Genomic DNA, 13,316 nt, shown 5'->3' with positions numbered 1-13,316 from the left:
CAAGGGTACTATAATGGAAACTACTGAGGAGGAAAGGGATTTAGGAGTCGCTATTTCAAGTGACTTAAAGGCAGGAAAGCAATGTAACAAAGCAATGAGAAAGGCAAGTCAGATGCTTGGTTGCATAGGGAGAGGAATCAGTAGCAGGAAAAGAGTAGTAATAATGCCACTGTATAGGTCATTGGTGCGGCCTCATCTGGAATACTGTGTCCAGTTCTGGAGACCATACCTCCAGAAGGATATAAATACATTAGAGAGTGTACAAAGAAGGGCAACTAAAATGGTGCATGGCCTACATCACAAAACTTACCCGGAAAGGCTAAAAGATCTTAACATGTATAGTATGGAGGAGAGAAGGGAAAGGGGGGACATGATAGAAACTTTCAAATACACCAAAGGTTTTAACAAAGTTCAGGAGGGAAACATTCTTCAAAGGCAGAGAAGTATTAGAACTCGAGGACATACACTGAAACTGGAGGGAGGCAGGTTCAGGGGAAATTTAAGGAAAAATTATTTCACAGAAAGGGTAGTGGATAAGTGGAATAGCCTCCCATCAGAGGTGGTAGAGGCTAAGACTGTAGAGCAATTTAAACATGCTTGGGATAGGCATATGAATATCCTTACAAAGAATTAAGGTTCAAAAAGGGTTAAGATTACCTAAAGGATAAAAAAAAGGGGCAGACTAGATGGGCCAAGTGGTTCTTATCTGCCGTCAAATTCTATGTTTCTATGTTTCTATGTAACAAAGGCTAATAAGGTGTTAGCATGCATAAAACGGGGTATGGAGACAAGGGATGAGAGTGTAATCCTGCCTCTGTATAAATCATTGGTGCGGCAACACCAGGAATATTGTGTACAGTTTTGGGCACCATACTATAAAAAAGATATCTTGGAACTCGAAAAGGTTCAGAGGCGAGCCACTAAACTGGTTAAGGGGTTAGAGGCATTGGATTATGAGGAAAGACTTAAAAGGCTTGATATGTTCACACTGGAAAAGAGGCGACTGAGAGGGGACATTATTAATATTTATAAATACATTAATGGACAGTACAAGGATTTATCAAACGATTTGTTTACCATAAAAACACTACATAGGACACGAGGACACCCCCTGAGGTTAGAAGAAAAAAAATTCCATACTCAGGGGAGCAAAGGGTTTTTCACAGGAAGAGCAGTAAGGATTTGGAATTCACTGCCAGAGAAGGTAGTAATGATGGACTCAATCAATAAGTTTAAAAATGGATTAGATAAATTCCTAGCAGAAAAAAAATCTCCAGAGATACAGCATTTAATTAACAATAAAAAAAAAAATTATAATATAGGTTGAACTTGATGGACATTTGTCTTTTTTCAACCTCAACAACTATGTAACTATGTATACCATTGTTTCCATATATTGTAGGTGACCGCTCCTTATCTGCACATTGGTTCTCTTGCGGCAATGACTCTGTTATCCTGGCCGGTTATTCTGTACTTCGTCAGGATGAGCACCAAAGGTAAGATGCTCTTTATATATATAATATTGTGATATAATAGCCTGAGCTGCTGGGCCCTTATCTCCTTACAGAAGGCCTCAGGACAGTTTTTAGTCAAAAGCCTTGAAACATTTTCTTTCTTTCATAATAATAATAATAATAATAATAATAATAATAATTCAAATAGTTATATCTCATCATTTGCTTATAATGTATGTGTAGTATAGCTATATATAATATTTCCACTAGAGAAAAATACAAACATACAGTGTCACAAAATAAGGATATAATACATAAAACATAGCATTTATTTATTCGACTATAAAGGAAAAAAAACACTTAGGGGTAGAATCTGGTTGCTGTGGGAAACACATTCACTTTTTTTTATTTTTACACATTTAGTAAATTTACCTCTTAAACTTCTAAAAACACACTACGTGGGCTGTCTTTATAACATCGGGCACTTTTATGACATGACTGAAGTGCGCCTACAAAAGCCCTGTCTCCCAAAAGTACGACTGCAATATCATCCCACTAAGCACAAAGAATGGAATCGCAGCCCTTTACAGGGTGACTAGGGAACCCCTTCATAAATGCAGTACATGAAAGAAGCTTATCCTGCAGGCCAATCTCTCCTCTTTACATGTGGGTGCAGAAGTAAGCCAGTCACGGTTTTGTTTCTCTTTGCCCTATACGGCCATATTAATTTTTTTTTCTTTTTTTATATTTTCTTTAATTACAATGCTGTCCTATATTGTTTCATTGTTATGAGGAAAGTTGATGGTATTTCTGTGTAATTACAGTCACTCAGGTGGTGATCATAGGCCCGTATCTCGCCCTGCTGCTCGTCCTGTATTTTATCCCGTTGGGAATGTACTCGCCCTGCATCAGGGAGGAGGGGACACTGGGAGTAAAACCCCTGCTGATAGGACACAGAGGACTGCCCACAGTAAGTGACAAATCCACTTTGTTTTATATGTAACTAAACGCCACTTTTCCCTTCGGCCTTGTGTAACCAAACTCCAGCTCACGTGCAAGTTGTGTAACCAAACTCCAGCTCACGTGCAAGTTGTGTAACCAAACTCCAGCTCACTTGCAAGTTGTGTAACCAAACTCCAGCTCACGTGCAAGTTGTGTAACCAAACTCCAGCTCACGTGCAAGTTGTGTAACCAAACTCCAGCTCACGTGCAAGTTGTGTAACCAAACTCCAGCTCATGTGCAAGTTGCAAAATCTGAATTTGTTTTTCCAAACTATTCCAAAAGTCACGCCACCGTTCTATACAAAGTGGTCTTAAAACTTCTGGCAAAAGCGAAAAGAAAATAAATAAATAAACCAAATGAAAAATAAGCAAGCTGACACAAAAACTGCCTTCTAGCCAGATCGCAACATTCTTAATTGTTTTTTCTCTTTTAAAAAAATGACACCTAGATGTTTTTGTTTTTCTCTTTGAGACGCACCTTTTTTTTTTAAAAATGTTTTGCGTCACAAATTACCTAAAAATAGCTACATGAAAATAAAACCACACAAAAAGCAGTTTGCTTCCGGGCCTTTTAAATTACTTTTTTTAAATTTAAAACACTTGACATTTTGCCAGGGCTTGTATACATTAAGAACTAGTTTTACTGTGTTTTGAGGAAAGACAATAAGAATAGGTTTCGACAACAACAGTTTTTTAACCTGTTTGTCATTTTATTAAAAATGGAGGTAATTCTATCATCTCCTATATAATAGCCCAGATCTGTCACTCTGTGACTGTGTGTATAACGCTGGGCGTGGCTAGGAGCTCTCATTGGGTTAGCAGCAGGTCTATCACACCCAGTCCACAGCTGATTGGGCGAGAAACGCCCTCCAACACAGGTTACATCCAATGGGAGGCTCTGTCCTTTGGCTGCTGTGAGTTCCCAGAGCAGGATTGACAGTGGGGCTGATGGAGATGCAGCTCCAGGTCCACACCCCAAAATAGGCCCACTGCATCTGTAGCAACATACCCTGCAACAACTTACACATAAAAATCGCTACATATTCAAAAAGGGGGCGTGGTCACGGGTAAAATGGCGTGGCTACACCCCTTTTCCTATACTTTCAATTGAAGTTTGGAGGGCCAAAAATCGGTATAGACCATAAAAAAAGGTAGTGTACTGTAAATGCCAAAAAGGTGCAGCTGAAGATAGGGAAAAAACATCCTTTTACTGCAGCGTCCTATGTCCTGCTGCCAGTCCGCCTGCCCCCTCCAGCACCAACAATCCCCACTCCCTAGCCGCGGCGCAGGTGGAACAAAAGCTGCTGTGGCCACCGGTATAGATGTGTATGAAAGCGGTGCAGCGGAAGGCTTTCATAGCCCTGCCTGTACCGCATACTCTCTGAGCCCCGGAGCCTCCTCTGCGCGTGATGTCACAGAAGTACTTCCCCGCCACAGCCGTGCCCAGATCCCCAGAGGCCCTGGCTCCGCAACACAGCACCTGGACTGCCGGCCTGGAAGCACTGAGATGGCGAATGTAAAGGATAGAGTGGGTGATTTCACGGAGGGTAATGTCTGGACGCTGAATCAATGTAAAAGGTGACAGTGCTGTGCAGTGCAGTGGGTGTGCAGTGTCACTGACACTGCACAGCACTCTCACCTTTTACATTGATTCAGCCAGTCAGTCAGTTCTGCCAGCCAGTCACTATTGTTAGCACCGGTGGCCCAACGCGCCGCATTACAGGGAAGTAGACTCACTAAATAAACTACAACTCCCAGCAGCCCTAAGCGCCGAAGCATTCCAGCGCTAAGGCCTGCTGGGAGCTGTAGTTTATTGAGTGCATCTTCTTCCCTGTAATGCGGCGCGTTGGGACACCGGCACTAACAATAGTGACTGGCTGCTGTGCGAGTCTTCGGGAGAGCCACTGCCAAAGGGAGGACAGCAGCTTAGCTGCTTCCAGGAGGAGAAGCAGGAGAAACATTACCTGCCCCTCCCCCACTCACAGTACCTCCGGGCCCCATCTGCGACACCCCCACCCCCCCATCCACTACCCACGGTGGCTCCAGACCCCCTCCCCCACCCGCAGCACCCCCGCAACCGCCCCTCCCCCACCCACGGTTGCTCCAGCCCCCACCCGCAGCACCCACGCACCGCCCCTCCCCCACCCGCAGTGGTTCCGGACCCCCACCCGCAGCACCACCGTATTTGCCCCTCCCCCACCCGTGGCACCCCTGCAACCGCTCCTCCCCCACCCGTGGTGGCTCCAGACCCCCTCCGCCACCCACAGAACCCACACACCAGACCCTCCCCCACCCACGACACCACCGCACCAGCCCCTCCCCCACCCGTGGCACACTGCAACCACCCCTCCCCCACCAGTGGCACCCCCTGACCCCTTCCCCCCATCCGCGTCTCCTCCGCACCCGCCACTCCCCCAACCACAGCAACTACTAGGTGATTCATCAGCCCCTGCATGCGCTGTTCACGCTGTTGAAAGGGCCTACAACCCCTTGTCCATTGCACGCCCTTTGTCCGTGCAATATTTAACCACTCACACAATTATCATTGGAGGTAATACTCCATATAATAAAAATATTGCACGACACAAGGGCGTGCAAGGGTTAAGGGGGCGTAGCCCCTTATGACGGTGTGAAGAGCGCCCGTAGAGCGCAGTGACTCACCTAGTACTTCATAATCCCCTACTTTTGGCGGTGAGGTATGAAATGAAAAGGTGACTGTGTAAGGAAACTTGGTCTAACCTTAGTAACCAATGAGACCATTGCTTTCATTCTATAAGCACCACTACAAAATGACACTTAGATTGTGATTGGTTGCTATGGTAAAATTACCTTGCCTACTTGGTTACCTATAGTAGATTATATAGATGGCCTATAATGTGATAAGCATGTATGCTAGTAAGTAAGGTAGAGAGATAATGTTATACATATGAATCATATGTACAAGTGTTGGACGGGCGAGTGCTTGAATAAGCAAGAGCAAGTATAAACTCCTTTTTTTTTTTAAATGTTAGCTTAATTTTTTGGAAATGCGTTTGCTCGCCACACTTCGGGCGCGGTAGCTCGCTTTGCTCGCCACAAAGTTACTAAACTTAATAGTTTGTGACATGGATAGTAAATGAAGCAACAGTTGTAAAAATGTAAGAAACACAAAAAACAAACAAAAAAACAACGCGTCGACCTTTTGACCATGTCGACTCTTTGACCATGTCGACCAAATGCATGTCGACCATTAGTGGTCTTCCTATTGACTGTAGACCTTTTTATTGTAGATCTATCTACCATGACAGGCATAGTGCCCGTTATGTCTGCACTTTGATTGGTGCGAGCGTGAGTTCAACCATTCTGATTGGTTAGTAGTAACCCGCCCACATGTGCCATGATGCAAAACTGTCAGCATTTTAACAAAGGTCAGTAGGCCAAATACAGCATTAGTCCTGTACAATATAACCCCCGGTGTGCATAGGATCTCACCGCCTGCACATTGCTGGGGTAGCAGCCATCAGCGCTTGTCAGACTGCAGTGGCCACGGCAGACTTTTCAACAAATAGCAATTAAACCGGCTTTTGTTCTGGACTTAATAAATGAAACACAACAAAGGCAGTGAAAAGAATGTGACACTGCTCCTGTGACACAAGCTTGTCACGCCAGAAGCACCAATACGTCTAAGGCAACTGGCAGGAGGAATGTGACACTCTGCTCATGTGACACAAGCTTGTCACGCCAGAAGCACCGATAGAAAAAAAAATTGTGAGGAGAAAAACCGTCTACGTGGAAGCCGTGAACTTCCAAAATGGCAGCAACTTCACACACACTCAGACCTGTGGAGGGAGGGGTTATATTAGTAGAGTGTTACACGGCACCTCCACCAACCAATTACCAGTGGTTATTCCTCGGAGGACTCTGCTGCATTTAGCATGCCACATAAACAGTTGTTGGATTTAGCAGGTAAATGTATTATAGCGGCACGCATCGCACCACTAGAACACTTCCTGCCGAAGCAGCGCTGTGTCTCCTTCCCGGCCGGCTCCCCTTGCGCATGTGCGGAATCTCACTACTCACACGAGAGCCCCAGCGCTGTCAGGAGCCGCCACCCGCCACAGGCAGGGACAGCTCTGTCCCTGCTGTGGTCTACGGGCATCGCCACCTGCAGCTGTCGAAACCTAAATGGACAGCTGCTGGTGTCGGAACGGTCAGATACATTGCCCGCGCATATTGGCCTGCTATCTTTTAGATAGCAGCGCCAATATGGATCACCTTGCAGACACCACTGCCATCATACATGGGGGAGAAGCAGTATAGCGCACATAACGTGCGCTGATATCACTTCTCCCCCATACGACACATAATACATTTACCAATATAACCACTAATAGTTCTGGTTCATGCTCACTAGTGGCATAATATATATATATATATATATGTGGTGGACGTAGTTGGCACTCAGGAACAGTTGCTGTTGTATGGACCGGGGTGCCCTCCTCAGTGGTATGTACAAAGTAGATGTTCCTGGTGACCGGTGCCACAAGACAATGACCCCCTCACCACAGAAACAGGCGGCACTCCACGGATTTGAAAGTGAAAAAAATTCTTTATGCAACAAGCATCATGTAAAATCCAACGTTTCAACACCACGCTGGGTGTTTTTCTCAAGGATACATGGGTGATGTTTGTTTTTCACCCATGTATCCTTGAGAAAAACACCCAGCGTGGTGTTGAAACGTTGGATTTTACATGATGCTTGTTGCATAAAGAATTTTTTTCACTTTCAAATCCGTGGAGTGCCGCCTGTTTCTGTGGTGAGGGGGTCATTGTCTTGTGGCACCGGTCACCAGGAACATCTACTTTGTATATATATATATATATATATAGGAGGGAGATGTTCTAAGCCTTGGAGAGAGATAAAGTGGACAGAGATAAAGTACCAATCCGTCAGCTCCTGAGTGTTGTTTTTCAAACACAGGGGCCGATTCAGCATGAATCAGAGCATGCGCAAGGACTTAAACTGCAATCGCAGTCTAAGCCCTGGCGGGAGGCGGGGACCCGGTTTTCCCTGCGGCATTTTAGGGGCGGCGTGCAGAACTGGAGGGGCGTGGTCCAGACAACGGAGGTGTGTCCGGACCGTTTTTGGGGTGGGCCATAGTGGCTGCGTGACGTCACACACAGCTGCTGCAACCCAAAACATGGCTGCCCGGCGACTGCCTTCACAGATTTCTCTCAAAACTACAACTCATGCTGAATTAGGCCCACGGCCTATAACATGACAATTAGAAGCTGATTGGCTGGTACTTTACCTCTCTCCACTTTATCACTCTCCAAAGCTTAGTACATAGACCCCTTAGTATAAATATATAGATTTCAGTTTACATGAGTTTATATCTTCTGTTTTACCCCTCACCCTTCCTCTTTACAGCTGGCACCAGAAAATACCAAGATGTCATTTGAGAAAACTATTGAATATGGCGGTGACGGCCTAGAAACTGATGTGACTATGAGGTAAAATCTTTTCCCCACATACCCCTAATAACCTGACGGCTAACAGCAAAGTGAAGGCTTATGACAAAGGCAGCTGCGGGAGATTGATAAGTCAGATTTTAGGGCAGATAGACCGTTCTGAAACCCTGTGTTTTGGCCGTCAGATCCCTGGCATCGATTACACCCGGTGTAGGGTTTATCTGCAAATGAACTGATGGGATAGCGGCCAGTCATTAATATACAGCCCAGATAGAAGAGATAGAGTACCTCATTGCTCTGTTACCCTGATCCAGGATCACCGTGTGAACCAGGGGGAGGCTAGACGACGACGACAGCCTGATAGCTAAGGTCTATCTGTCCCTCTGTAAGATCACATTCCCTCAGCCTTATTTCCCATCCAAGTGATTCTCTAATATGTATAGATCTATATTGATTACCCTTCCATTCACTGCAAAAGAAAAGGGGCCTTTATTACAGCTGATTGCAAGCAGGTAAGGCTGCAGATGATAGAAATAGTGAATAGCTGGATGGTGTTACTATTATTTCATTATTTTCCCAATTTATGTGCAAGCTGAGGCATTTCCAGTAAACAATGGAAGTAATTCATCAACAAAAAGGTTCTCAAATCAACATTGAAGATAATGGAAAACGTAGGTTTTGTAGAGAAATAATTCGCTACATTCCGCCTATAGTGAAACAGCTCTTACAGGTGTGCCCCCCCCCCCCCCCCCCCTCATCGTTGCCGCAATGCACTCGCACGGCAGCGACCACACGCGCCCGGGTGCAAATAGTCGCATCTATGATCGCACAATGCATTTCCTATTGATTGCAGGGTTTTTGACACTTTGGGACGGATTCTAAGCCGGACGGATCCCAAATTGCGCACACTCCATAAAAATAAGATTTTACTTACCGATAAATCTATTTCTCGTAGTCCGTAGTGGATGCTGGGGACTCCGTCAGGACCATGGGGATATAGCGGCTCCGCTGGAGACAGGGCACAATAATAAAAGCTTTAGGATCAGGTGGTGTGCACTGGCTCCTCCCCCTATGACCCTCCTCCAAGCCTCAGTTAGGATACTGTGCCCGGACGAGCGTGCATAATAAGGAAGGATATTGAATCCCGGGTAAGACTCATACCAGCCACACCAATCACACCGTACAACCTGTGATCTGAACCCAGTTAACAGTATGATAACAACGAAGGAGCCTCTGAAAAGATGGCTCACAACAAGAATAACCCGATTTTTGTAACAATAACTATGTACAAGTATTGCAGACAATCCGCACTTGGGATGGGCGCCCAGCATCCACTACGGACTACGAGAAATAGATTTATCGGTAAGTAAAATCTTATTTTCTCTGACGTCCTAGTGGATGCTGGGGACTCCGTCAGGACCATGGGGATTATACCAAAGCTCCCAAACGGGCGGGAGAGTGCGGATGACCCTGCAGCACCGAATGAGAGAACTCCATGTCCTCCTCAGCCAGGGTATCAAATTTGTAGAATTTAGCAAACGTGTTTTCCCCTGACCAAGTAACTGCTCGGCAAAGTTGTAAAGCCGAGACCCCTCGGGCAGTCGCCCAAGATGAGCCCCCTTCCTTTTGGAATGGGCTTTTACCGATTTTGGCTGTGGCAGGCCTGCCACAGAATGTGTAAACTGAATTGTATTACAAATCCAGCGAGCAATCGTCTGCTTAGAAGCAGGAGCACCCATCTTGTTGGGTGCATACAGGCTAAACAGCGAGTCAGATTTTCTGACTCCAGCCTTCCTGGAAACATATTTTTCAGGGCCCTGACAACGTCAAGTAACTTGGAGTCCTCCAAGTCCCTAGTACCCGCAGGTACCACAATAGGTTGGTTCATGTGAAAAACAGAAAACACCTTAAGGAGAAATTGAGGACGAGTCCTCAATTCTGCCCTGTCAGAATGAAAAATTAAGTAAGGGCTTTATATATGATAAAGCCGCCAATTCTGACACACGCCTGGCTGAAGCCAGGGCTAATAGCATCGTCACCTTCCATGTGAGATATTTTAAGTCCACAGTGGTGAGTGGTTCAAACCAATGTGACTTTAGGAAACTCAAAACAACATTGAGATCCCAAGGTGCCACTGGGGCACAAAAGGAGGCTGTATATGCAGTACCCCTTTTACAAACATCTGAACGTCAGGCACTAAAGCCAGTTCTTTCTGGAAGAAATTCGACAGGGCCGAAATTTGAACCTTAATGGACCCTAATTTTAGGCCCATAGACAGTCCTGTTTTCAGGAAATGTAGGAAACGACCCAGTTGGAATTCCTCTGTAGGGGCCTTCTTGGCCTCACACCACGCAACATATCTTCGCCAAATGCGGTGAAAATGTTTTGCGGTTACATCCTTCCTGTCTTCGACCAGGGTAGGGATGACTTCATCTGGAATGCCCTTTCAGGATCCGGCGTTCAACCGCCATGCCGTCAAACGCGGCCGCGGTAAGTCTTGGAACAGACAAGGCCCCTGCTGGAGCAGGTCCTTTCTTAAAGGTAGAGGCCACGGGTCTTCCGTGAACATCTCTTGAAGTTTCGGGTACCAAGTCCTTCTTGGCCCATCCGGAACCACGAGTATCATTCTTACTCATCTCCCTCTTATGATTCTCAGTACTTTTTGTATGAGAGGCATAGGAGGGAACACATACTCTGACTGGTACATCCACAGTGTTACCAGAGCGTCCACCGCTATTGCCTGAGGGTCCCTTGACCTGGCGCAATATCTAGTTTTTTGTTCAGGCGGGACGCCATCATGTCCACCTTTGGTTTTTCACAACGGTTTACAATCATGTGGAAGACTTCCCGATGAAGTCCCCACTCTCCCGGGTGGAGGTCATGCCTGCTGAGGAAGTCTGCTTCCCAGTTTTCCACTCCCGGAATGAACACTGCTGAGAGTGTTATCACATGATTTTTCGCCCAGCGAAGAATCCTTGCAGTTTCTGCCATTTCCCTCCTGCTTCTTGTGCCGCCCTGTCTGTTTACGTGGGCGACTGCCGTGATGTTGTCCCACTGGATCAATACCGGCTGACCTTGAAGCAGAGGTCTTGCTAAGCTTAGAGCATTGTAAATTGCCCTTAGCTCCAGTATATTTATGTGGAGAGAAGTCTCCAGACTCGATCACACTCTCTGGAAATTTTTTCCTTGTGTGACTGCTCCCCAGCCACTCAGGCTGGCATCCGTGGTCACCAGGACCCAGTCCTGAATGCCGAATCTGCAGCCCTTTCATAGATGAGCACTCTGCAGCCACCGCAGAAGAAACACCCTTGTCCTTGGAGACAGGGTTATCCGCTGATGCATCTGAAGATGCGATCCGGACCATTTTTCCAGCAGATCCCACGTAAAGGTTCTTGCATGAAATCTACCGAATGGGATCGCTTTGTAAGAAACCACCATTTTTCACAGGATCCTTGTGCAATGATGCACTGATACTTTTCCTGGTTTTAGGAGGTTCCTGACTAGCTCGGATAACTCCCTGGCTTTCTTCTCCGGGAGAAAACATCCTTTTCTGGACTGTGTCCAGAATCATCCCTAGGAACAGTAGACGTGTCGTCGGAAAAAACTGCGATTTTGGAATATTTAGAATCCACTCGTGCTGTCGTAGAACTACTTAAGATAGTGCTACTCCGACCTCCAACTGTTCTCTGGACCTTGCCCTTATCAGGAAAGCGTCCATATTTCTTTTAAGAAGAATCATCATTTCGGCCATTACCTTGGTAAAGACCCGGGGTGCCGTGGACAATCCAAACGGCAGCGTCTGAACTGATAGTGACAGTTCTGTACCACGAACCTGAGGTACCCTTGGTGAGAAGGGCAAATTTGGACATGCAGGTAAGCGTCCCTGATATCCAGTGACACCATATCGTCCTGGTTCGCTATCACTGCTCTGAGTGACTCCATCTTGATTTGAACGCTTGTATGTAAGTGTTCAAATATTTCAGATCTCACCTAGCCGTCTGGCTTCAGTACCACAATATAGTGTGGAATAATACCCCTTCCCTTGTTGTAGAAGGGGTACTTTGATTATCACCTGCTGGGAATACAGCCTGTGAATTGTTCCCAATACTGCCTCCCTGTCGGAGGGAGACGTTGGTAAAGCAGACTTCAGGAACTTGTGAGGGGGAGACGTCTCGAATTTCCAATGTACACCTGGGATACTACGTGTAGGATCCAGGAGTCCACTTGTGAGTGAGCCCACTGCGTGCTGAAACTCTTGAGATGACCCCCTACCGCACCTGAGTCCGCTTGTACGGCCCCAGCGTCATGCTGCGGACTTGGCAGAAGCTGTGGAGGGCTTCTGTTCCTGGGAATGGGCTGCCTGCTGCAGTCTTCTTCCCTTTCCTCTACCCCTGGGCAGATATGACTGGCCCTTTTGCCCGCCTGCCCTTATGGGGACGAAAGGACTGAGACTGAAAAGACTGTGTCCTTTTCTGCTGAGATGTGACTTGGGGTAACAAAAGGTGGATTTTTCAGCTGTTGCCATGGCCACCAGGTCCGATGGACCGCCCCTTTATACGGCAATACTTCCATGTGCCGTCTGGAATCTGCATCACCTGACCACTGTCGTCTGGCAGATATGGACATCACATTTACTCTTGATGCCAGAATGCAAATATCCCTCTGCGCATCTCGCATATATAGAAATGCATCCTTAAAATGCTCTATAGTCAATAAAATCTTGTCCCTGTCAAGGGTATCAATATTTTCAGTCAGGAAATCCGACCAAGCCCCCTCAGCGCTGCACATCCAGGCTGAGGCGATTGCTGGTCGTAGTATAACACCAGTATATGTGTATATACTTTTAGGATATTTTTCAGCTTCCTATCAGCTGGCTCCTTGAGGGCTGCCGTATCTGGAGACGGTAACGCCACTTGTTTTTATAAGCGTGTGAGCGCCTTATTCACCCTAAGGTGTGTTTCCCAACTCGCCCTAACTTCTGGCGGGAAAAGGTATACCGCCAATAATTTTCTATCGGAGGAAACCCACGTATCATCACACACTTCATTTAATTTATCTGATTCAGGAAAAACTACAAGTAGTTTATTCACACCCTACATAATACCCTTATTTGTGGTACTTGTAGTATCAGAAATATGTAACACCTCCTTCATTGCCCTTAACATGAAACGTGTGGCCCTAAAGGAAAATACGTTTGTTTCTTCACCGTCGACACTGGAGTCAGTGTCCGTGTCTGTGTCTGTGTCGACCGACTGAGGTAAATGGGCATTTTTACAAGCCCCTGACGGTGTCTGAGACGCCTGGACAGGTACTAATTTGTTTGCCGGCCGTCTCATGTCGTCAACCGACCTTACAGCGTGTTGACATTATCACGTAATTCCTAAATAAGCCATCCATTCCAGTGTCGAC

At 46.3% G+C, this 13,316-nt stretch overlaps 1 protein-coding gene across 2 annotated transcripts in view; it reads left to right on the top strand.

The window, feature by feature from the left end:
- The window catches only part of GDPD4 (glycerophosphodiester phosphodiesterase domain containing 4), a 71,730-nt gene that overhangs the window by 37,899 nt on the left and 20,515 nt on the right, over positions 1-13,316 (top strand). For both annotated transcript variants that reach the window (XM_063951278.1, XM_063951279.1), the window contains exons 7-9: positions 1,403-1,496; positions 2,279-2,424; positions 7,867-7,949. In XM_063951278.1, coding sequence (XP_063807348.1) covers positions 1,403-1,496; positions 2,279-2,424; positions 7,867-7,949 — 323 coding nt within the window. The remainder of the gene's footprint in view (positions 1-1,402; positions 1,497-2,278; positions 2,425-7,866; positions 7,950-13,316) is intronic.

The sequence above is a fragment of the Pseudophryne corroboree genome, chromosome 2, assembly GCF_028390025.1.
Source record: "Pseudophryne corroboree isolate aPseCor3 chromosome 2, aPseCor3.hap2, whole genome shotgun sequence".
Classification (NCBI taxonomy): Eukaryota; Metazoa; Chordata; class Amphibia; order Anura; family Myobatrachidae; genus Pseudophryne; species Pseudophryne corroboree.
The sequence above is the reverse complement of the archived record's forward strand: the minus strand, read 5'-3'. Positions and strand labels throughout refer to the sequence as shown.